Source organism: Leopardus geoffroyi, chromosome C3 (genome assembly GCF_018350155.1).
Source record: "Leopardus geoffroyi isolate Oge1 chromosome C3, O.geoffroyi_Oge1_pat1.0, whole genome shotgun sequence".
NCBI lineage: Eukaryota > Metazoa > Chordata > Mammalia > Carnivora > Felidae > Leopardus > Leopardus geoffroyi.
The window spans coordinates 65031853-65053165 of NC_059338.1; the positions used below are offsets into that span (position 1 = coordinate 65031853).

The 21313-nt window shown below is 47.5% G+C and overlaps 1 protein-coding gene across 4 annotated transcripts in view; it reads left to right on the forward strand.

Annotated features, from left to right (window-relative positions):
- Positions 1-21313, forward strand: part of KIF26B (kinesin family member 26B) — a 478254-nt gene that overhangs the window by 387941 nt on the left and 69000 nt on the right. For all 4 annotated transcript variants that reach the window (XM_045453192.1, XM_045453195.1, XM_045453194.1 and 1 more), the window contains 3 exons: positions 1570-1663; positions 2659-2921; positions 6261-6444. In XM_045453192.1, coding sequence (XP_045309148.1) covers positions 1570-1663; positions 2659-2921; positions 6261-6444 — 541 coding nt within the window. The remainder of the gene's footprint in view (positions 1-1569; positions 1664-2658; positions 2922-6260; positions 6445-21313) is intronic.

Consider the following 21313-nt stretch of genomic DNA (forward strand, 5'->3'; position numbering starts at 1 on the left):
CTGGCCCCCCTCCTCACTTCATGTCCAAAGGAGGCAGAGTTCATGCAGCAAGAACTTCTCCCCCCTCTGCAGAGGTGCCCATGGGGAGTTCCAGATTCTACTGCTCGGGGCGCCTGGGGGCTCAATGGACTGGCCTCCGACTTTGGCTCAGGTCCTCATCTCACGGTTCGTGAGTTCAAGCCCTGGGTCGGGCTCTGTGCTGACAGCAAGGAGCCTGCTTAGAGTCTCTCTCTCGCTCTTTCCCTGCCCCTCCCCCGCTTGCGTGCGTGCTCTCCCCCCCCCCCCCGACACCTCAAATAAATAAATAAACATTAAAAAGAATATTCTACTGCCTCAGTCTCAGGGCTTCGAGCCAGCCTCTCGCTGCCTAGGTCCTGGGGGTGTGACAGATCCTGTGGTCCCCATGGCAGCCTTGTCCTGCCCCCCCTCCCCCTAAGTCCAGGAGGAGCCCCCGGCAGAGTTGTTGAGGCACCACCAGAACAGACAGTGGGGTGGGGGTGGAGTATGGTTTTTCAGTTTGGGTTTGGGAGAGAAAATCGATTTCCAAGTATTCACGCCTGTTGTACTCATGCAGCCTGGAGCTGAAAACTGGATTCCCACCGGGAGGCACGCCGCCCCGCCGACCGCAGAGCCCGGGTGTTTCACGCCTCTGAGTGCATCCCTAAGTTCGGACTCTGGCAGGAAGGGGACAGCACACAGTGCACTGTTTTGTCCTCCTGGAAGCCTCAGATGCTACCCAGAGAGTTCCCAGATGTCCCAAGTCAGGCCACAAAATGTACTGAGTTCCTGTCATTTGAGGAGCGGTAGCTTATTGGGTGTTAATGGGGAAATACCGAAAGTTCTCAGAAGCCTGGCCCCCTCCGAGGACTTGAGAGTCATGTGGCAGACGAGACACAGCAGGCTGAAGAGCATCCGTTATAACACGCTGACGAGGGGCCTTTGACACTGTACATTGTATCTGCCCAGAGAGAAAGAAAGGGCTGGTTTTGAAGAGAAGGGGACGTGGCTCAAGAACGAGGAGGGAGGTTGGGAGAGAGAGTCGATGTAGATCACCAGGCCCCTGCTTATGTGAGAAATGCAACGTTTCCCAAGGTCATTTTCTTGAAATGGTATGTCATCTTTTTTCCACTAACAAGCTTGGTCCAATTCAATGCCGTGTGTGTGTGTGTGTGTGTGTGTGTGAGTAAAGGAAGGATCCAGTTAGCGGAGGGCCAGTGGAAAGTCTAAATGCCTTGTCCAGCAGCCCAGAAGGGCAGATCAGGAAGGCCACGAGGTCCATGAAAATGCCCTGTGCTGTGCTCTCGTCCCAGCGTGTTGCTGCCTGGCCTGCGGAGGCGGCCGCTGGAACGGGCTGCAAGTCAGCAGAAGGGTGGTTTGCGGGCGGTGTATGTGAGGCTCGGGCTTGCAAGAGGCAGAGGCACCGGACGGTTTCGAGCATCCCAGGAACTTCTTTACGGCCTGACCCGTCCGTAGCGCCCCGGCCGTGGGACCGGAGCCCCGGGGCGGCGGGCTCCCCCCGCCATTGCTCACGGTCCACTCACTGCACGTGTCCCCTCTTGTGTCCGTCAGGCCGAGGTGTGTGCTGCGACCGTGGCGGAGGTGATCCAGTCTGTGGTCAACGGGGCAGACGGCTGCGTCTTCTGCTTCGGCCACGCCAAGCTGGGTCAGTGAGAGCCGTGCTTGTCTCTGCTGTTTGTGTTCCGAATCACACAGCCCGTGCTCCGGCGCGGGTCCCGGGGTCTGCGTCGGCAGATGGAAGGCGGTCGCCTGGACTGAAGAGTCACCAGTAACGGTTCCTGCTGCTAAAATGCAATGCCCGTCCCAAGTGGAGACCCAGTCACCTAGGAAACGGGGTGGGGTTCTTCCCACTTGGCCCAGAGAGCCAGCAGGAGGAGGGACCCGCGCCGAGCAGGGGCTCTTGGGTTCAGGGCGGTGGATAGAGCCCTCCGGGGAAAGCCCAGAACCGTGTCAGGACCTATCTGGGGAGCACCTGACAGCCGACCTTGCCTCCCAGCCTCTGGCCCGTGCCGGAGCGAGAAAGGACAAGGGGGTCAGGGGGCCAGGGGAGCACCCGGCCAGGGGGTTGGATGATTGGACCCCCTTAGGGTGCCTTCGTACTCCTGGCCTGTGTCCCTCGGCTCGGCAGGCCTCACTTTCCAAGTCAGTAATTTGGGGTGCTCCCAAAGCACCCCTTTGCAGGGAGGGAGGCCAGTTCTAGGCCGGGACAGAAAACTCATTTCACCTCACTTCTGTCCTCTTGATCTCTGATCAAAGCAGCAACCCAGAGCTTAATAGAATTTGTTCATGCTATAAAAAGAGACACAGCATTGAACTTGAGGAAGGATATAAAGTGTAAGTATGTGCAGTTAATCTGTGGGGTGGTGATAAAAAGGGCCGTCATAGCGTTGAAAGATGTCTGCCTTCCCACCGCGTGTGAGACAGTGCAGCGACCGGATGGTGTGGGATCCTCCTCGAGGGGAGCCGTGACTTCATCCTGTCTGGGCACTCACGTTCTTTATTACAGCCATTTAGCGCGTAGTACCGGGAAAGGCTTACCGCTTCCCTTGCCTCTTCCTCTCCTTCCTTCCCTCCCCCCACCTCCCCTGTGGAGGGGGACACTCAAGCCGTGTTCCTGCCTTGCCTCGCCCCCCCCCCCAGGGAAATCCTACACCATGATCGGAAAGGACGACTCCATGCAGAACCTTGGCATCATCCCCTGTGCTATCTCCTGGCTCTTCAAGCTGATAAACGAACGCAAGGAAAAGACGGGAGCCCGCTTCTCGGTGCGGATCTCAGCCGTGGAAGTGTGGGGCAAAGAGGAGAACCTGAAGGACCTGCTGTCTGAGGTGGCCACGGGCAGCCTGCAGGACGGCCAGTCCCCAGGCGTGTACCTGTGCGAGGACCCCATCTGCGGCACGCAGGTGATTTGCTCTGGAGCTCAGTGTGGGGGAGGGGGGGTCCAGAGTGGCTCCTCCCTGGGGAGGCTCCCCTGTGACTCACTCCACATGCACACGGGGGAGGCTCGTGAATGTTTACTTGCAGGTGGACGGGGACTTTATGGCCTGCAGCTGGCTGCAGGGCCATCGGCCCCTAACCTAAATATTTGTACCTTGGATCTAACTGACAGTGAGCAGCAACCACAATTATCGGAGCCCTCGGGGGCAAATTGAATTCACTTTCTTTACGCCCCCTCTCAAGGAAAAAAAGAAAGTACAATCTTTCTTTTGTGTAACAACAAGCCGAAATATTTACTGCTCTGCACAAATAGCTCCAGCCATTACTGGCGCTGTTTACGGCTCTATAAACTGTGTTTCTGGCACTGGTTTACAGCTGGGTTAGTAGTGCCGTAGGAAACGCTAATAACCACTTTCTAATTAGAACCATGAAATAATTGCTGGAACCGTGGAAGCCAAGAGAGGCTCCAGTCCACCTTCGCGGGAGGTGGTGCCTGTTCTGTGCGTCTCACGCTTGCCGGCTGACAGCAGGTGGAGTGCGTCTGGTTCATATCCAGAAGAATCTGCCCTTCCAATCTCCAGAAGGCTTTATTTCCTAGTTTTTTTCTGATAAGTGTTCATTTTGATGAGTGCCTGCCTCATCCCCAGTGGGATTGTTTTCTCGGGCGAGGTTCCCTCCAAGTTGCACCCATCTGTTCACACCTGGCCGTGTTCTTCCCCGGCTCAAAGCACCTCAGATCCTTCCGTTTCTGTTATGAATCCCCCATTGCAAACCTCCTCATGATTTGTGAGGTCCTACATGACCCCTGCCTACCTTTCCAGCATCATCTCTTGCCATGCCTCTTTTTTTTTTTAATTTTTAAAAATGTTTTATTATTTATTTCTGAGAGAGAGAGAGAGAGGGAGAGAGAGAGAGAGAGAGTGTGTGTGTGTGTGCGCGGGGTGGGGAAGGGGCAGAGAGAGAGGGAGACACAGAATCCGAAGCAGGCTCCAGGCTCCGAGCTGTCAGCACAGAGCCCAATGCCGGGCTCGAACCCATGAACCGTGAGATCATGACCTGAGCCGAAGTCGGACGCTCAACCCACTGAGCCATCTAGGCTCCCCTCTTACCACTCCTGTTAAGTTACGTTCAGGTCCCTTAAAAAAGGCAGCGCCCCTCAAACTTCACTGTGCATATGAATCACAGGGGATCTTGTGAAAATGCAGGTTCTGGTTGAATCCGTCTGGGATGGGGCCCCTGCTTGTGAATTGGTAACGAGTTTCCCAGTGATTGAGCACACTTTCAGTTGGAGGGCACTCAGACACCAGCCATCGTCCCTCTTCCCTCTGTACATCCTCCCCTCTGGCTCTTCATCTGGCAAAGTCCCTATCCTTCAGATGTCACTTCTTCCAGGAAGCCCTCTTAGATGGCTCTCCTTGGTCATCTGTGACTGCCCAGTTAGTTCTCCCACTAAGGGTGGGTACCATGTCTGACTACGATTGGCCGTTCGTAGTTTAAAAAAAATTTTTTTTTACATTTATTTATTTTTGAGACAGAGAGAGATAGAGCATGAACAGGGGAGGGGCAGAGAGAGAGAGGGGGACACAGAATGGGAAGCAGGCTCCAGGCTCTGAGCCATCAGCCCAGAGCCTGACACGGGGCTCGAACTCACGGACCACGAGATCGTGACCTGAGCTGAAGTCGGACGCTTAACCGACTGAGCCACCCAGGTGCCCCTACCGTTAGTGGTTTTAATAGAGGCATCAGATACCACTTGGATGTGGAATCTAATCAGAATCCAAACCACTTGGTCATTCAAAGCCTAATCCGGCGGTCCTCAAACTGTAGTCTTTCTCAGTCACCTGGAGGACTTGTGAACACAGGGTGCCGGGCTCCCCCTCTAGAATTTCCGATTCAGTAGGCCTGGGATAAATCCCCAAAACATGCGTTTCTAGCAAGTTCCCACGTGACGCCGATGCTGCTGGTCCAGGGACCACACTTCACTTTGAGAACCACTCTTCTGAAGCATCACAGCACCTGTGACAGAAATCAGTGTCACTTCGCCTGCTGTTACCTCTCCAAGAATCACCTGGATGCTCAAATATGCTGTGGCCTCTGTTCCCTTTTGTAATAACTCTGCCCGTGAAGCCCCCACTCAGGTGAAGGACCCGGTTAACTGAGGGCTAAGAAGAGATCAACAGCCTCTTCATTTTAACTCTTCGTGTCGAAAAATCTCAAAAAACCCTTTACCTTTTTTTTCTGCCATAATCATTCAAACGGTGACCTCAAACACCCCAGAGTCTCTCTTTGAAGTTTGGGGATTTTGAAGGTCCCAGGTGCCAAGATCGGCCCTCAGAGTTCAGAATTACACGTGCAGTCAGAGTCGGGATAGGAAAGTATCAGAATGTGTGCCGACCCCAAGGCACATACCACAAACCATTTCTTTGAATAAACGAGATGTTTCCTTTTCTCCCCCGCCCCAAAAAGGGGTGCTAGTCAAATTCTGATACTATCGTTCTCATTAAGGTTTACTCTGATTTCCAAGGGATCTCATAGGATTAGGACACGTGGCCCATGATGCTTTCTTAGTTAATAAGTACCATGAGCATGAATTTAGGGATTAAAGATAAATTAAACAGTAGAGATGAGACAGTCAAGTATGTTGGGCGTTTTCATGCATCTTTTTTTTTTTTTTTAATTTTTTTAGTGTTTATTTTCTTATTTTTGAGAGACCAAGTGTGAGCGGGTGAGGGGCAGAGAGAGAGAGAAGGAGACACAGAATCCGAGGCAGGCTTTCCACGCTCTGAGCTGTCATCACAGAGCCCGACGCGGGGCTCAAACCCACAAACCGTGAGATCATGACCTGAGCCGAAGTTGGACGCTTAACTGACTGAGCCACCCAGGGGCCCCCAAACGTTCTAATCTTAGAGATCAGGATGCAGAGATCCTGAGATCATGTCCCTCGTGTGTTCTTGGGTGGGTGCGTAGCTGAGGCGGGGGCAGGGCGGGGTCGGGGGGAGTTTACTATCCTCTGCAGAGATCAGGCTGGGCCCCCTGCTCCCTGCCGTTCACTCGGATACAACCATTTGCTATTCACACCTGCTATTACTTAAATTGTCAACCTACGTTCCCTGCCATACGTGGGCTCATTATGGACTTCCTGAAATGGATTGGTTGGGAATTGCAGGTGAGTACAGGCCGTTGTTCCGGAAGGACCCGCGGCCTTCGAGAGGCACGCGGCTTTTCCGCAGAACAGAGAGCCAGGTGTGGGCAGCACGCCGGCCCTCCTCCGGCTGGCGCCTCAGCTCTCGGCTTGTGTCTTCCAGCTGCAGAACCAGAGTGAGCTGCGGGCACCCACGGCGGAGAAGGCCGCCTTCTTCCTGGACGCTGCCATCGCCTCCCGCCGCGGCAGCCAGCAGGACTGTGACGAAGAAGGCCACCGCAACTCGCATATGCTCTTCACGCTGCACATTTACCAGTACCGCATGGAGAAAAGCGGGAAAGGAGGAAGTAAGTGGCCCCATCTCCACCCAGCAAGAGACCCGCCGTCGAGGGCCGCCGTGACCCTTTTGGTTTCTAAAGCGGGCGACGCGCCCAGCGTGGGGCTCGGACGCACACCCCTGAGACTGAGAGCCGCGTGCTCTGCCAACTGAGCCAGCTGGGCGCCCCCTGACCCTTTTTTCTTAAGCAGGGTACGATTCCACCGGTATGGGGTTTGCTCACCTGGAGCTCCAGACAAACGTCGAGTCTGGACTGTGGTTCACTTTTGAGCTGTTGGGGGGCGAAGGTCATTTACAAATGTAACTACTGCCAGGGGAAGGTGAGCGAGAACTTGAAGCGGAAAAAACAGCCGTTTAGTACTATCTTTTTGTTCACAACCTGTACAGGTGCTTTTCATGAAAGCCCGATATTTATGCGCCAGGCACCGTGATGATATGTTATTAATCATTAGCTTGAGTCCCCTCTGTGGAGCTGGAAGAAACAAAGGCGTGCTTTTAAAATAATCTAGAAACGAGACTTTTTTAGAACGAACCGGATTCTGGCTGCCTCCATCCCTTGGGTGATGCCGGTCAGTGACGTTCTTCTAAGCCCGGGGCCCAGGCCCTGCCCTGTGGGGAGCGTCACTGCCAGGAGCCCAGTCCCCTCTGGGCTACGTATTCGAAGCCAGCACTGACCTCGGTGCCGCGTTCTCCCCTTTGCCTGCCAGGTCGTGCGCTCCACACACTGGGGAGTATCTCAGATGGGCTCTTGGACCGTGGGCCCCGGGTCCGTGGACCTCACTGCACTTTGCAAGGCAATGTGAGCCGCTAGGCTGGCCGAGCAGCAGCTTCAAAGCCTCTCCATGGCCACGTCTGAGGGCTTTCGAAGCGTGGGCAGCTGGTCCCCCTGTGCCCTCTGAATGATTGCCCCAAGGACCTGGGTCCCCGGAAGACAAACAAGAGCCCCGAGTAGGAGATGAACCCCAGTGCGTGGAAACTGTGAAGCTAATCGACTAACACAGACCATCAACAAACCTGATTCTTGGTGGAGCCTGGAGTTAAGGCATCCAACTGGGATCCGTGGAAGGGCTTCCCGAGTCCTCCACAAGTCTTCTTGCCCAAGACATGGAAACCAGTAGCCTGGAGCTGTGTCTTGAGGACTTCTCTCCCCGCCCCCAGTGGAAGCTCTATCCTTCCCTAATCTCCACGCTTCTGCTGGGTCAGTCTTCTGCCATGGCTGTTCCTCCTTAATTGTTGTTAATTTTTTTAGCATTTATTTACTTATTTTGAGAGAGATAGAGGATGTGTGTGTGCACACGTGAGGGGGGAAGGGGCAGAGAGAGAGGGAGAGAGAGAATCCCAGGCAGGCTCCCTGCTGTCAGCACAGAGCCCGATGCGGGGCTTAGTCCCACAAACTGTGAGATCATGACCTGAGCCGAAACCAAGAGTCGGACGCTCAACCGACTGAGCCGCCCGGGCGCCCCCAGCTGTTATTTTACTTCAGGTTTAAAGAAGTCTGATTTACATTTGGTAAAACTTGCCCCTCTTGTGTGTTGTTAGAGGCGTTTTGGCAAATCAGTACGGTTGCGTAAGCACACGACCGTCAGAGACAGAACAAAGCCACCAGCGCAGAAAGCTCTCTCTTTGCCCTTTCTGGACAGTCCCCCCCCCCACCTCTCGCCCCTGACAACCACTGATCCGTGTTTCTCCTTTTAGTGTTGCCTTTACCCAGAACAGCACATAAATGGAATCACGTGATCCCCATGCGGCTTTTTGTGTCTGGCATCTTTGATTTAGCAGAACGCATCTGAGATTCATCCGTGGTGCTGTATCACTCGTTTGCTTATATTTCTGGCTGCCCTCGCCTTTAGTTTCAGCTGAGCCTGGAGACTTGCCCCTGCCCCTCCTCCTGCCCCCTGGCCTGAGATCTCACCATCCACCCCATCCTGGGGTTGTGGTTCCACGAGGCAGCAAGGCTCTGTCAGCCCCGGCTGCTCGCTGTGCTGGCTCCTCCCTGGGAGTCTGGAGACACTGGCCCCACGTGCCGGGCACTGGGTGCCCCTGGAGACAGACCAGCAGCAGCCCCAGTCTCTCCCGAAACCAGCCAGGGTCATAAGGGGGTGGGGGTGGGGACTGATTCTCAGCGAAGGGCTCGTGACATGGCCAGCACTTCCGTTTAGAAAAATTTCTCAAAGAAGGAAACAAGGGATTAGGAGAGGGATGAGAAGATCCAGACCTTTAAAATTCATAACAGAAGTTTATCCCCCTAACAGTCTGGGGGGCTGGCTTTTAAATCCTGCCCTCACTGTTTTTCCTGGATTGTGTCGAAGCAGCACGAACGTGGGAGTCTGAGAAATGTTTTGTTTTTTAAGCTTTCTTTTTTTAAAGCTTTATTTCTTTTAAGCTGTTTTATTCTTTTAAGTCAATAATAACGGAAATAATCAGAGCCCGCAGCGGATTCTTGCACCGTCGGCAGAGAGTGACTCACAAAAGATCCGAATTTTCAGCCAAGTTGCTTCCAAATGGCGCTGCGCGGAAGGTCTCGGGAGGTGGGGTGGTCTCCTCCTTCTGGGTTTCGAAACCACGCTGAAAACGGCGGTTTCCGGTTTTTCACTTTTGTGTGTGTGTGTGCGCGCGTGCGGGGTTCTGCCCTTAATTTGGAACCTGAAAGGGGGAAAGGATCTTGAAAATAAACCGTTAGTTAAGTTGCTTCAACTGTAAGAACTGAAAAGTGCAGCGTCACAGGAGCGTGGGCTGGGACGTTCCCTCGACCCACCGATGCTCCAGCGCTCAGCACGTCCTGGGCACTTGCAGAATATTTAACATTCCCTTCACCTTCGTATTTATACATTGTGAAGGCACATTGCTCTTAAATAATACATCCAGGGTAGAGGAAAAGGCAAGTGCCATTAATGGCTCCCCGGACTTCCTCGGGGGTGCTTTTTAATGTATCTGTAGGTGAGAAGGGGAGACGGTCCACGGACTGCCACCTACCTGCCACGACACCAGCTTCCTGGGAACAGAGGAATCCGCACCCGAATGTGCACAGCTTCCAGCCCGTGGCTCACTTGACTTGTGCGAATTTGTATCTGTTTAAAATATAATGAGAGATTTGAAGTGGTGTTTAAAAATGGAAGGTTTTGTTTACTTATCATAGATAAGTAATAATCCCTGTGGACCTGGCAGCCAGAACTCAATTAAAGGGAAGTTTATTAATTAGTTACCCTGCAGGGAAGCAAAGAGCAGAGCGTGAGGCTGTTAACTGGCCATCAGAGGCTCAGACGCCGGATTCAGAGAGGTCTCTGCGGCAGGAACTAGACACGCCATGCGCATACATGCACCGGAATCTTACGTGTATGGATTGTATACGCACATGCATGTACACACGTATGCACGTGTAAGGAAGGGGACGAAAATCTTCTAGATGTGTCCAGTCACAATAGAAAATTCTACGCTGATGTATTCCTGTTTTGCACATAGCGTTAGCTTAAGCTTAAATATTTCCCTGTTTCATTTCTATTAACTAATTTATTTTGAGAGAGAGCACGCAAGCAGGGGAGGGACAGAGAGAGAGGAGAAAGAGAATCCCAGGCAGCATCCGCACTGTCAGTGTAGGGCTCCAACTCACAAACTGTGACCTCATGACCTGAGCTCAAACCAAGAGTCGGAGGCTTAACCCACTGAGCCACCCAGGTGCCCCAAATATCCCCGTTTGAAAGGGTTTTTGGAACGCTTATGGGGCTGATTCCCCATGTGTCCTGGAGCCTTCCCCTGCTTTGCCAAGCTGATGTGAGGGGCGGAGGGGGGAGGCTGAGAACCCCCGTGGGAATTCCTATGTTGGGAAGGAGACCCTAAGGCCCTGATGATCGAGAGCTGTCCCCGAAAAAGATGGGTCTATCAGGAGTCTGTCCACTATGTGTTTAAATCAAATGGAGCGTGTGCTGTATTTTCGAAAAATCAATGCATGTCTCTGTTACCTAGCTTAGCTATCTTTCTGGAAGAGAAGGACCATCCAGTTATCTTATCAGAGAAGTCCGCTCATGCAGCACAGGCCGGAGATGGTCCGTTGAGAAAGTCAAAAAGGAGAAACCTGTCAAATGACACATTCTCGTCATGAACCTTTTTTTTTTTTTTTTGCATGTAACAATCTCCAAAAAAACACCTCCTATGAACCTTTTATTTCCACTTAAAACGTACACATGTGTATTTATTCATTGATGTTCTGATACAGGGCCACGGCTTTCTCTTTGAGATGAATTTTCAGCCAAAGTCCTGGCTTTCATAAAGCATGCCCATGTTAATGGTCTGGTTTTTACGTTAAGTTTCTTCTAACTGATCCAAGAACTTAAAATACACTTGTGCAGCCTGCTGGTGTTAGACCTTTTCTAGATTCTTAAGTTTTTCCCCACTCTGTAATTTCTCATTTCCACCTAATTCGGCATCTCTTTAGAAAAAAAACCTCATTTTTATCACATCTTCCCAAAGCATTGAGTTCAGTTTTTAAAGAAACATTAGTTCCCTTTACACAGTCATATTTTATTTGTTTGCATAAGATAGGATTACATTTTTATCTACAGTAACAAGTGGCATAATTAGGTCCGGGAGGGAGCCCAGCTGACCTGTTAAGTATACAGCTCATTTTCAGGGAGCGCAGACCGACAAGAAAACAGCCCGCACTGGCCACGCACATCCCATGTGCCAAGGGCATCAGGTGATGTGCCTCATAGGTGATGGCCGGGAGGCCAGGCAGCCCTTCCCAAACTTCACTGCACCTGAGAGTCACCTGGGGAGCTTTGCAGTGAATCCCAGTGTCTGGGGCACACTCCAGGCCAGTGAAGTTAGGAAGCCTCCCGAGTGGGAGCCCAGGCATCCGTATCTTTTTAGGTGACTCCTCAGTGATTTTCCAAGGCGATTCTGACGTGCAGCAAAGTTTGGGAACCACTGAGTTAAAGACAAGTGAGTTCAGAGAGCATCTACATACTTTACAGTTAGCTCTGGATTTTCCTCTTAGATTCAGCATTAATTTTCTAGGAGATGTTGGGCAATTTATTCGACATCTGTGAACCCCGTTTCCCTCATCTACAAACCCGAGCCAATTCTTGCATTACGGGATTGTCGTAGGAATTCAGTGGTAGTAGGAGAGTCGCTCGATGAACGTGAGTTAGGAGAGTGGCCCAGAAATGGGGTGAAATTAGCAATGCTTCCTGTGCGGAGACTAAGGCACGTGGGTATGTTGGTTTGGCCAAGCTCTAGACTTAACCCATACACAGGAGAGTGTGAATGAAAGGTGACTCAAGGCAGACTGAGTTATGGTCCCTTCCCCCCTGCAGCTGTGACCGCAGAAATGTGACGGGTCGATGAGGAACCTGCTCCTTACCTGCTGGTAGCGTTCATTGATACAGAACTGCTTTCTCGCCAGCCATCTGTAGTCACGTACATGCTTGCCAATAGCAGATGGCCCGGGCCCGCTCACCTCGTACCCTTCCAGATTCAGCACCATGTGTGGAATCCACAATTCTGTGGCCCCTGGAATTTGAGTGGGTGTAGCGGACATTGTCTGAATGTGACTTCCATTTTGAGTCATGCAGGTGTAATTATAGGTATTTTATAAGGTTCTTCTTCAGCACGGTCTAAACTGTGCCTTTTGTTCTCTGTGCTCTATTTTACTACATGCACATTATGCATTTTATTCCATTACATCAAATGGACTATTAGAGTCTGAGAGTCCAAACTGGTCCGTCTTTGCCCTTTAATCTATGGCACACGTGGACCATCTGAGCTGCTCCAGTCTATATAATTAGGTTGCAAAACAGATGATAGTTTGCTTTAAAAATAACTGTTTTCCTCCTGTGCTGCCGTGACCCAATCTTGCATGAATACAGTAAATAGTACATCTTCCCTTGCCAGAGTTTTTACTGGGGACAGTGGAAGGTAAGGAAAATGGAGCGTCCTTTGTGTGAACATTCTTGGCCACAGACCTGCCCAAGTCACTGACGTGGCTGAATTGAAATGCTGCGCTTTCTGTAAACACTCATCACCTGCTTCTCTGAGTCCGAGATGTGGAAATTGAGGGTGAGGCACGGTAGAGGGCAGGTTGGGGTTAGGACCGTGGTTCCTTCAGTGTTTTCAGCCTAAAGCACTATCAGCAGCTCGCCCTCCTGATCTGCACTCATGTAGGCTCTGCCTACAGATGTGTGGCCCCCCAGAGACGGGCCACATGCCCGTCACATGTCCTCCAGGACCCACCCTGCAAGGTGGCCTGAGGCGCCAGAGTCTGCTGCTGCCTGGGGAGCGAGGGGAGGAAAAGGAGATGATCCAGAAGCTGGGGTGATGTGCCGAGGGAGAGGGGGCCGGGGCAAAAAGGGAGCCCGTCACTTCTACTGTCTCGGGAGCTGGCTGAGGCCGGCACGATGCAGGATGAAGGGCCCAGGTCTTGAAGGTGTGAATCCTAGCTGCACCGCTGACCGTACGATCGCGGCACGTTTCCTTTTTCAAAACATAACGAAACAGCTTTAATGAGATACACTTGAAATACAGGAACAGGCACACACTTGGTCAGCTGTGTCATATGTATAGACCCAGGAAACCAGCAGTACAGTCAAGACAATGAACATATCCCTCACCCTCAAGAGGTTCCTTGGGACCCTTTGCAATCACCCCGTCCAGCATCTCTCCTTCCGCCTCCCCACGCTCAGGCAACCATAGAGCGACTTCAGCTCTTACCCTTTGCCCTGCATTTCCTAGAGTTTTATACCCATGAAATCCTATCTCACAGTCTGCACTCTCTTGAGCGGCGTCTTTCACGTAGCGTAATTGTTTTGAAACTCAGTCACTTTGTCACATGTATGAGTAGTGCCTTTATTCTTTTTCCTAAGTAGCAGTCCATTGTCCGCATAGTCCCCTGCTGATGGCCATGAGTGCTGGTTCACGTTTGGGGCTACTACAAATCAAAGTACTGGGGACACTCTTGTGCAGATCTTGGTATGGACACATGTGTCCTTTTCTTGTAGGGAAATCCCTAGAACGGAATGGCTGGACCATATGGTAGATGTACATATCCTTTTTTTAAGGAACTGCCAAAGTGTTTCCCAAAGTGATTGTACCATTTTATATCCCTACCAACTCCTCCAGATCCTCACCCACCCTTAGGGTGGTCAGTCTTTTTAATTTTAGCCTATTTATATAATAGGCATACAGTAGTATCTCACCTTTCTTAGTCTGCATTTCGCTAATGACTAGCGGTGCTTGGCATCTTTTCATGGGCCCATTTGGCACTCGTATATGTTCTTTGATGAAATGTCTTGTGCCCGCTTTGAAATCATTTTTGTCTTATAATTAAGTTTTGAGAGTGTTTAATATGATCTGGATACAAGGCCTTTATCAGATACACGTTTTTCAAATATTTTCTACCAGTCTGTGGCTTACTTTTTCATTCTCTTGACCATGTATTTGGAAGAGGAGAAATAGTTTTGGTGAATGAAGGTCCAGCTTCTCTGTGTGTTCTCTTATAAATCATGTTTTTGGTATCATATCTAAGAAGAAATCTTTGCCTAACCCAAGACCAGGAAGGTTTCATATTATGCTTTCTTCTAGAAGTTTTATAATTTTACATTTTGTGTTTAGGCCTTAGATTCATTTTTTTTAATAAAATTGTGCAATGTATGGATTAAAGGGTTTTTTTGCAAATATGTGCGTGTGTGTGTGTATGTACATACTCATAGAAGGCAGTATCTTCATTTTGATAAAAATGTTTCTGAAAAACCTGCTAACATCATACCGGTAAAAGACATGCATATATAAATATAAATATAGGGGCGCCTGGGTGGCGCAGTCGGTTAAGCGTCCGACTTCAGCCAGGTCACGATCTCGCGGTCCGTGAGTTCGAGCCCCGCGTCAGGCTCTGGGCTGATGGCTCAGAGCCTGGAGCCTGTTTCCGATTCTGTGTCTCCCTCTCTCTCTGCCCCTCCCCCGTTCATGCTCTGTCTCTCTCTGTCCCAAAAAAAAAAAAACAAAAAAAAAAAAACAAAAAAAACAAATAAATATAAATATAAATATATATATGTGTGTGTGTGTGTGTATATATATATACATATATATATATATGTCTCCCTCAAACATTAAAACATTTTTTAAGAAATAGAGTGGACATTCTTATCTTGTTCCTGATCTTAGAAGACATTTGATCTTTTACCATTAAGTATGATATTAGCAGTAGATTTGCTCAGAAACTCTTTATCAAACTAAAGATACTGCCTTCTATTTATAATTCGCTCAGAACTGTTATCAGGGATGGATGTTGAATTTTGTTAAACATTTTTCCTGCATCTACTGAGTGAATCATGTAGGATTTTTTTTTTTTTTTTTAGTTTGTTAATATGGTGCAATATGTGTGTGTGTGTGTGTGTGTGTGTGTGTGTAAATTTCCAGTACCATTTGTTATAAAAACTGCTTTTTCCCTACTAAATTACCTTTGTTAGAAATTATTTGTCCATATTTGTGTGGATCTGTTTTGGGACTCTCTACGTAGTGTTCCATTGATCTGTTCATCTATCTTTATACCAATACCACAGTGTCTTGATTTATGGTGGCTTTATAATAAGTCTTGAAATCAGATACTGCACTATTAGCCTTCCAATTTTGTATTTATTCTTAAAAGTTGTTTTGTCCAGGGGCGCCTGGGTGGCTCAGTCGGTTAAGTGCCCAACTTTGGCTCAGGTCATGATCTCACCGCTTGTGAATTTGAGCCCCGCGTCAGGCTCTGTGCTGACAGCTCGGAACCTGGAGCCTGCTTCCGATTCTGTGTCTCCCTCTCTCTCTTCCCCTCCCCTGTTCACACTCTGTCTCTTTTTCTCTCTCAGAAACAAATAGACATTAAAAAAAAGTTGTTTGGCTATTCTAGGTCCTTTGCCTCTCCATATACATTTTAGAGTCAGCTCCTAAATTGACTCTGTAGAATCACCTTGTACCAAGAACGCCTGTTGGGATTTTGATTGGGATCACACTGAATCTATAGATCCATTTCTAGAGAATAACTTCTTAACAATACTGAGTCTTCTGATTCGTGAACACAGCTTATTAGGTCTTCATTCATTACTCTCAGCAATGTTTTGTGGTTTTCAGCATACAGATCTTTCCTTTGTCCATTTTATGCATAATTATTTCATACTTTTATCCCGTCGTAAGTGGGGTTTTACAGTTTAGGCTCTAGTAGACTATATAGAAACAAAGTTGATTTTTGTCTGTTGATCTTGTATCCTGCAACTTGGCTAAACTCTATCAGTTCTAGTTGCTTTTTTGTGGATCCCATTAGACTTTCTACACAGATGATCATGTAATCTGCAAATAAAGACAATTTGACTTCTTGCTTTCCAATCTGGACCCTTTCTCTGTTTTCTTGACGTTACAGGCTACAACTCCCAGCACGACATTGAATAGAAATGGTGAGAATGGAGGGGCAGCTGGGGGGGCTCAGTTGGTTAAGCATCCGACTCAGGCTCAGGTCATGATCTCACGGTTAGTGAATCCGAGTCCTGGGTCAGGCTCTGTGCTGACAGCTCAGAGCCTGGAGCCTGCTTCGGATTCTGTGTCTCCCCTCTCTCTGCCCCTCCCCGCCCCCTCATATAAATAAACATTAAAGAAAATTTTAAGAAATGGTGACAGTAGACATTCTTGTCTTGTTCCTGGTCTTAGAAGGCATTTGATCTTTTACCATTAAGTATGATGTTAGCAGTAGATTTGTTCAGAAACTCTTTATCAAACTAAAGATACTGCCTTCTATTTATAATTTGCTAAGAATTGTTATCAGGAATGGATGTTGAATTTTGTTAAATATTTTTCCTGCATCTACTGAGTGAATCATATAGTTTTTTTTTTTTTAGTTTGTTAATATGGTGAATTATATTGATAGGCTAATTTTTTTTTGTTAACCAACCTGCATTTCTGGGATAAATCCCACTTACTCATGGTATAAAATCCTTTGTATATGTTTATAGATACAATTTCTTAATGTGGTTCTCTAATTTGTTCAGAAATTTTGTGTCCATGTTCATGAGGGATATCGGTCGTTAGTTTTCTGTCCTTGTAATTTCTTTGTCTGTTTTGGTGTCAGGATAATCCCCGCCTCATAGAGTAAGTTGGGAATATTCTCTCCTGTTTAATTTTCAGGAAGACGTTGTGTGGAATTGGTATAGCCTTTTCCATTCTGCTACTTTATCATTTCTTTTTTTTTTTTTTTTTTTTTTAATTTTTTTTTTTTCAACGTTTATTCATTTTGGGGACAGAGAGAGACAGAGCATGAACAGGGGAGGGGCAGAGAGAGAGGGAGACACAGAATCGGAAACAGGCTCCAGGCTCTGAGCCATCAGCCCAGAGCCTGACGCGGGGCTCGAACTCCCGGACCGCGAGATCGTGACCTGGTTGAAGTCGGACGCTTAACCGACTGCGCCACCCAGGCGCCCCTACTTTATCATTTCTTAAGTGTTTGGTTGGATTCACCAGTGCAGCCATTTGGCCTGGAATTTTCCCTGTGAAGCGTTGTTAACCAGAGATCCTGTTTCTTTAATGGACACAGATCTGTCATCTTTTACTTCTTGAATGAAAGTAGTTTCGGTACTTTCTATCATTCGAGATATTTGCCTGTTCTTCAGTTGTCTAATTGACTGATGTGATGTTTCCTTATTATCCTTTTGATATCTGTAGAAACTGTAGCAAGGCCACATCTCCCATTCTCGACATTAGTAATTTGTGCCTTCTCTCTGCCTTTCCTATCAGTCATTCTTGGAGATTTATCGAAGAACCAACTTTTGGCTTCAATGGGTTTTCTCTATTGTTTTTCCTTTTCTATTCCATTGATTTCTGCTTTTATGTTCCTTATTTCCTTTCTGTTATTTATTAGTTAATTTGCTCTTTTTTTTTTCTTATTTCTTAAGGTGGAAGCTGAGATCGTTGATTTGAGACCTCTGTTGTCTTCTAATCTAGGCATTTAATGCTATAAATTTCCTCCTCTGTCCTTCTTCAGGGATTTCACAAACCTGGATATGTTGTGTTTCATTTTCATTCACTTAAAAACACTTTCTAGTTTCCATCTTGAGTTTTTCTTTGACCATAGGTTATTTGGAGCTTTATCGTGAAGGTTCAAAATATTTGGGAATTTTCCAGATAATCTTTCTGTATGGACTTCTAAGTTAATGCCATTGTGTCAGAGAACATACTTTGACGTGAATCCTTTAACATTTATTTAGACTTGGCTTCTGGACCAGAATATGGTCTATCTCAGGAAACGTTTTGTGTGTATTTCAAAAGAATATCATTCTCCCATTGCTGGGCGGAGTGTTCTCTAAATGTCAAGTACAACAAGCTGGTTGGTAGTGTTGTTCAAGTTTTCCTTGTCCTTACTGGTTTTCTGTCTACTTGTTGTATCGATTATTGAGAGAGGGTTATTTGAAACCTACACCTGTAATTATGGGCTCGCTTATTCTTGTAGTTCTCTCAGATTTTGCTTCATGTATTTGAACTTCTGTTATTGAATGCATAAATATTTTTGATTGTTAGAACCTCTCGCTCAATCGTCCTTTTCATGAAATGTTCCTGTTTGCTCGTCTTCACATTTTTCGTCTTAAGTTTCTTTCATTTAACATCGATAGAACCACTTTAGCTCTCTTACGGCCACTGTTTATGTGGTATAGCCTTTCCCACTTAACGCTTGTAATGGATTTTTTCTTTATATTTGAAGTGCGTTTCTCATAGGCGGCATATAGTTAGGGCTCGCTTGTTTATCCAGTCTGGCATTTTCTTCCTTTCAAATCGGAGTATTCAGACTGTTTACATTTAATGTGACTATTGACGTGGTTTGATCCAGATTATCATTTTCCTATAGATTTTCTATTCAACTTGTCTGTTCTTTTTTTTAATTTTTTTTTTCAACGTTTTTTTATTTTTGGGACAGAGAGAGACAGAGCATGAACGGGGGAGGGGCAGAGAGAGAGGGAGACACAGAATCGGAAACAGGCTCCAGGCTCTGAGCCATCAGCCCAGAGCCCGACGCGGGGCTCGAACTCACGGACCATGAGATCGTGACCTGGCTGAAGTCGGACGCTTAACCGACTGCGCCACCCAGGCGTCCCTGTTCTTTTTTTTCCTTGACTTTTTTACCTGCCTTTTTTTGGACTTACAGAGTATTTTTAATAATTTTACTTTGGGGGCGCCTGGGTGGCGCAGTCGGTTAAGCGTCCGACTTCAGCCGGGTCACGATCTCGCGGTCCGTGAGTTCGAGCCCCGCGTCAGGCTCTGGGCTGATGGCTCAGAGCCTGGAGCCTGTTTCCGATTCTGTGTCTCCCTCTCTCTCTGCCCCTCCCCCGTTCATGCTCTGTCTCTCTCTGTCCCAAAAATAAATAAACATTGAAAAAAAAATTTTTTTTAAAAATTATAATTTTACTTTGTATCCTCTGGCTTATTAGCTATAATTACTCACTATTTCCTGATTGCTCTAGGGTTTATAGTATACACCTTTAAGTGATTACAGTCTTCTTCCACGTGATCTTATAGCACTTCCTGTATGTAATAAGAACCCTACAGTACGGCCCTTGTGTATTTCCTCACTTCTAAACTCTCTGCTATTGCCAAACTTTTAAATTTTGCACATGTTCTCACCCACACATTACACTGTCATTATTTTTGCTTTAGCGGGTCAATTATCTGTCAAAGAGATTTAAATAGGGAAAAACGTATATTTATTGGTCAAGTTATCATTTCATTTCCACAGCTCTTCATTTTGTGGGTTTGCTTTTGGTGAATTTTTTTTTTTTTTTTTTTTTTGAGAGAGAGAGAGAGAGTGAGTGAGTGCACGCGTGAGCCAGGGAGGGACAGGAGAAGGGACAGAGGATCTCAGGCAGGCTCCATGCTCAGTGCAGACCCTAACACAGGGTTCGGTCCCACAACCATGAGATCATGACTTGAGCCAAAGTCAAGAGTCTGACCCCCACCGACTGAGCCACCCAGGCGCTGCCCCTCTTTCAGCTTTTTTAAGTCCGGAAAAGCCTTCATGTCCCTTTGATCTTGGGATGAGACTTTCGTTGGACGTATAATTTCAGGGTGACAGTTTCCAGCACTTTAGAAATGTTGCTGCACAGTCTTCTCACCTGTACGATTTCCAACAAGAAATTTGCCATCGTCCTTGTCTTTGGTCCTTTATATATAATCTGCTTTCCTCCCCTGACTGTTTTTAAGGTTTCTCTCCTTATCACCGGTTTTGAGCAGTTTGATTATGATGCACCTCAGTATAGTTTTCTTCATGTGTCTTGTGATTGGGGCTCATGGAGCTTCTTGGATCTGTGGGTTTATAGTTTTCATCAAATTTGGGGGGTTTTGGCCATTATTTCTTAAAATATTTTACCTGTGCCCCCTTCTGTGTCTTCTCCTTTGGAGACTCCAATGATATACCTATTAGGACACTTAAAATTGTCCTACAGCTCTTTTTTCTAAGATTTTGTTTTTATTTTTAAATTTTCTCTCTGTTTCATTTCAGAGAGTTTCAGTTACTTTATCTTCAAATCTATAAGTCCTTCTGTAATGTCTAATCTGCCATTTAATTCAGTGTATTTTTCAGCTCACACATTGTAGTTTTCAACTCCGCACAGATGCAGTTTATGTCTTGTTTAATATATCTCACATCTCTACTCAACTTTTTAAACAGTTGAAACCCTGCCATAACTGTTTTGATGTCCTTCACTGTCAATTCTAATGTCTCTACCAGTCGGTTCTTCTTGGTTTCAATTATTCCTTCATTATGAGTCTCATTTTCTTGCTCCTTTGCATGCCTGCTTATTTTTGATAGATTCTGGACATTTTGCATTTTGTAAGTGTCCTTAAGCATCGTTTTGGGATGTAGTTATTTGTAAACAGGTAGACCCTTTCTGGTCTTGCTTTTAAGATTTGGTACATGGGACCTGGTTACTGCTTATCTGGGGCTAAGCATTCCCCACTAGTGAAGTGGGACTCTCCTGGGTCCCCCACCTGGGGCCTGTGAATCTTGAGGCTTCCAGTCTGGCTGTTGGGAACAGGCACTATTCCTGGCCTCGTGTGAGTGCCATGTGCTATTACCTCCAATCTTTTCAGGTGGTTAGCTCTCCAGCCACGCGGTTCCCTCACATGCCTGTGCTGACCAGTACTGTTTGGTATTTGAGGGAGGACCCCTGCAGACCCCAACTTCCCTTCTCTCCAGTACTCTGTGCTTCTAGCAGTTGCCACATTGGTCTCCCTGGACTCTCGCTCCTTCTCCTTGATGCAGGTAGTCTACCACATTCCGCCCGAATACCCTGTCCCTGGGGCACAGCCTGGAAACACTCTCAAGGCAGTAAGCTGGGACACAGGTAGTGCTCCCTTGTTTGTTTCCCTCCTCCCAGGGATCACTGGCCTTTACTGCCTGATGTCTGGTGTCTTACAAACAGTTGTGTTATACATTTTGTTTGTTTTTATGTAAGGCGATCAGTCTGGTCCCTGTTACTTCACCTATGCCAGAAGCAATGAGCAAGTTGCTTAACTTCTCTGAACTTCTGCTTTCTCACTTATATATATATACATATATGATATAATATAATATAATATAATATAATATAATATAATATATATTATGTTTATTTATAGCTTACTTATTTTTTTTCAGAGAGAGAGAGGGCAAGCGAGCATGAGCGGGGTAGGAGGAGAGAGAGAGGAAGAGAGAATTACAAGGTCCGCACTGACATAGCACAGAGCCCAAAGCGGGGCTCGAACTCAAGAACCTGTGAGATCATGACCTGAGACGACATTAAGAGTCAGACGCTTAACTGGCTGAGCCATCCAGGCGCCCCTTTCTCATCTACATTTTAAAAAGGACAAGAGTCTTCAGCGTATGGTTTTGGTGTGGG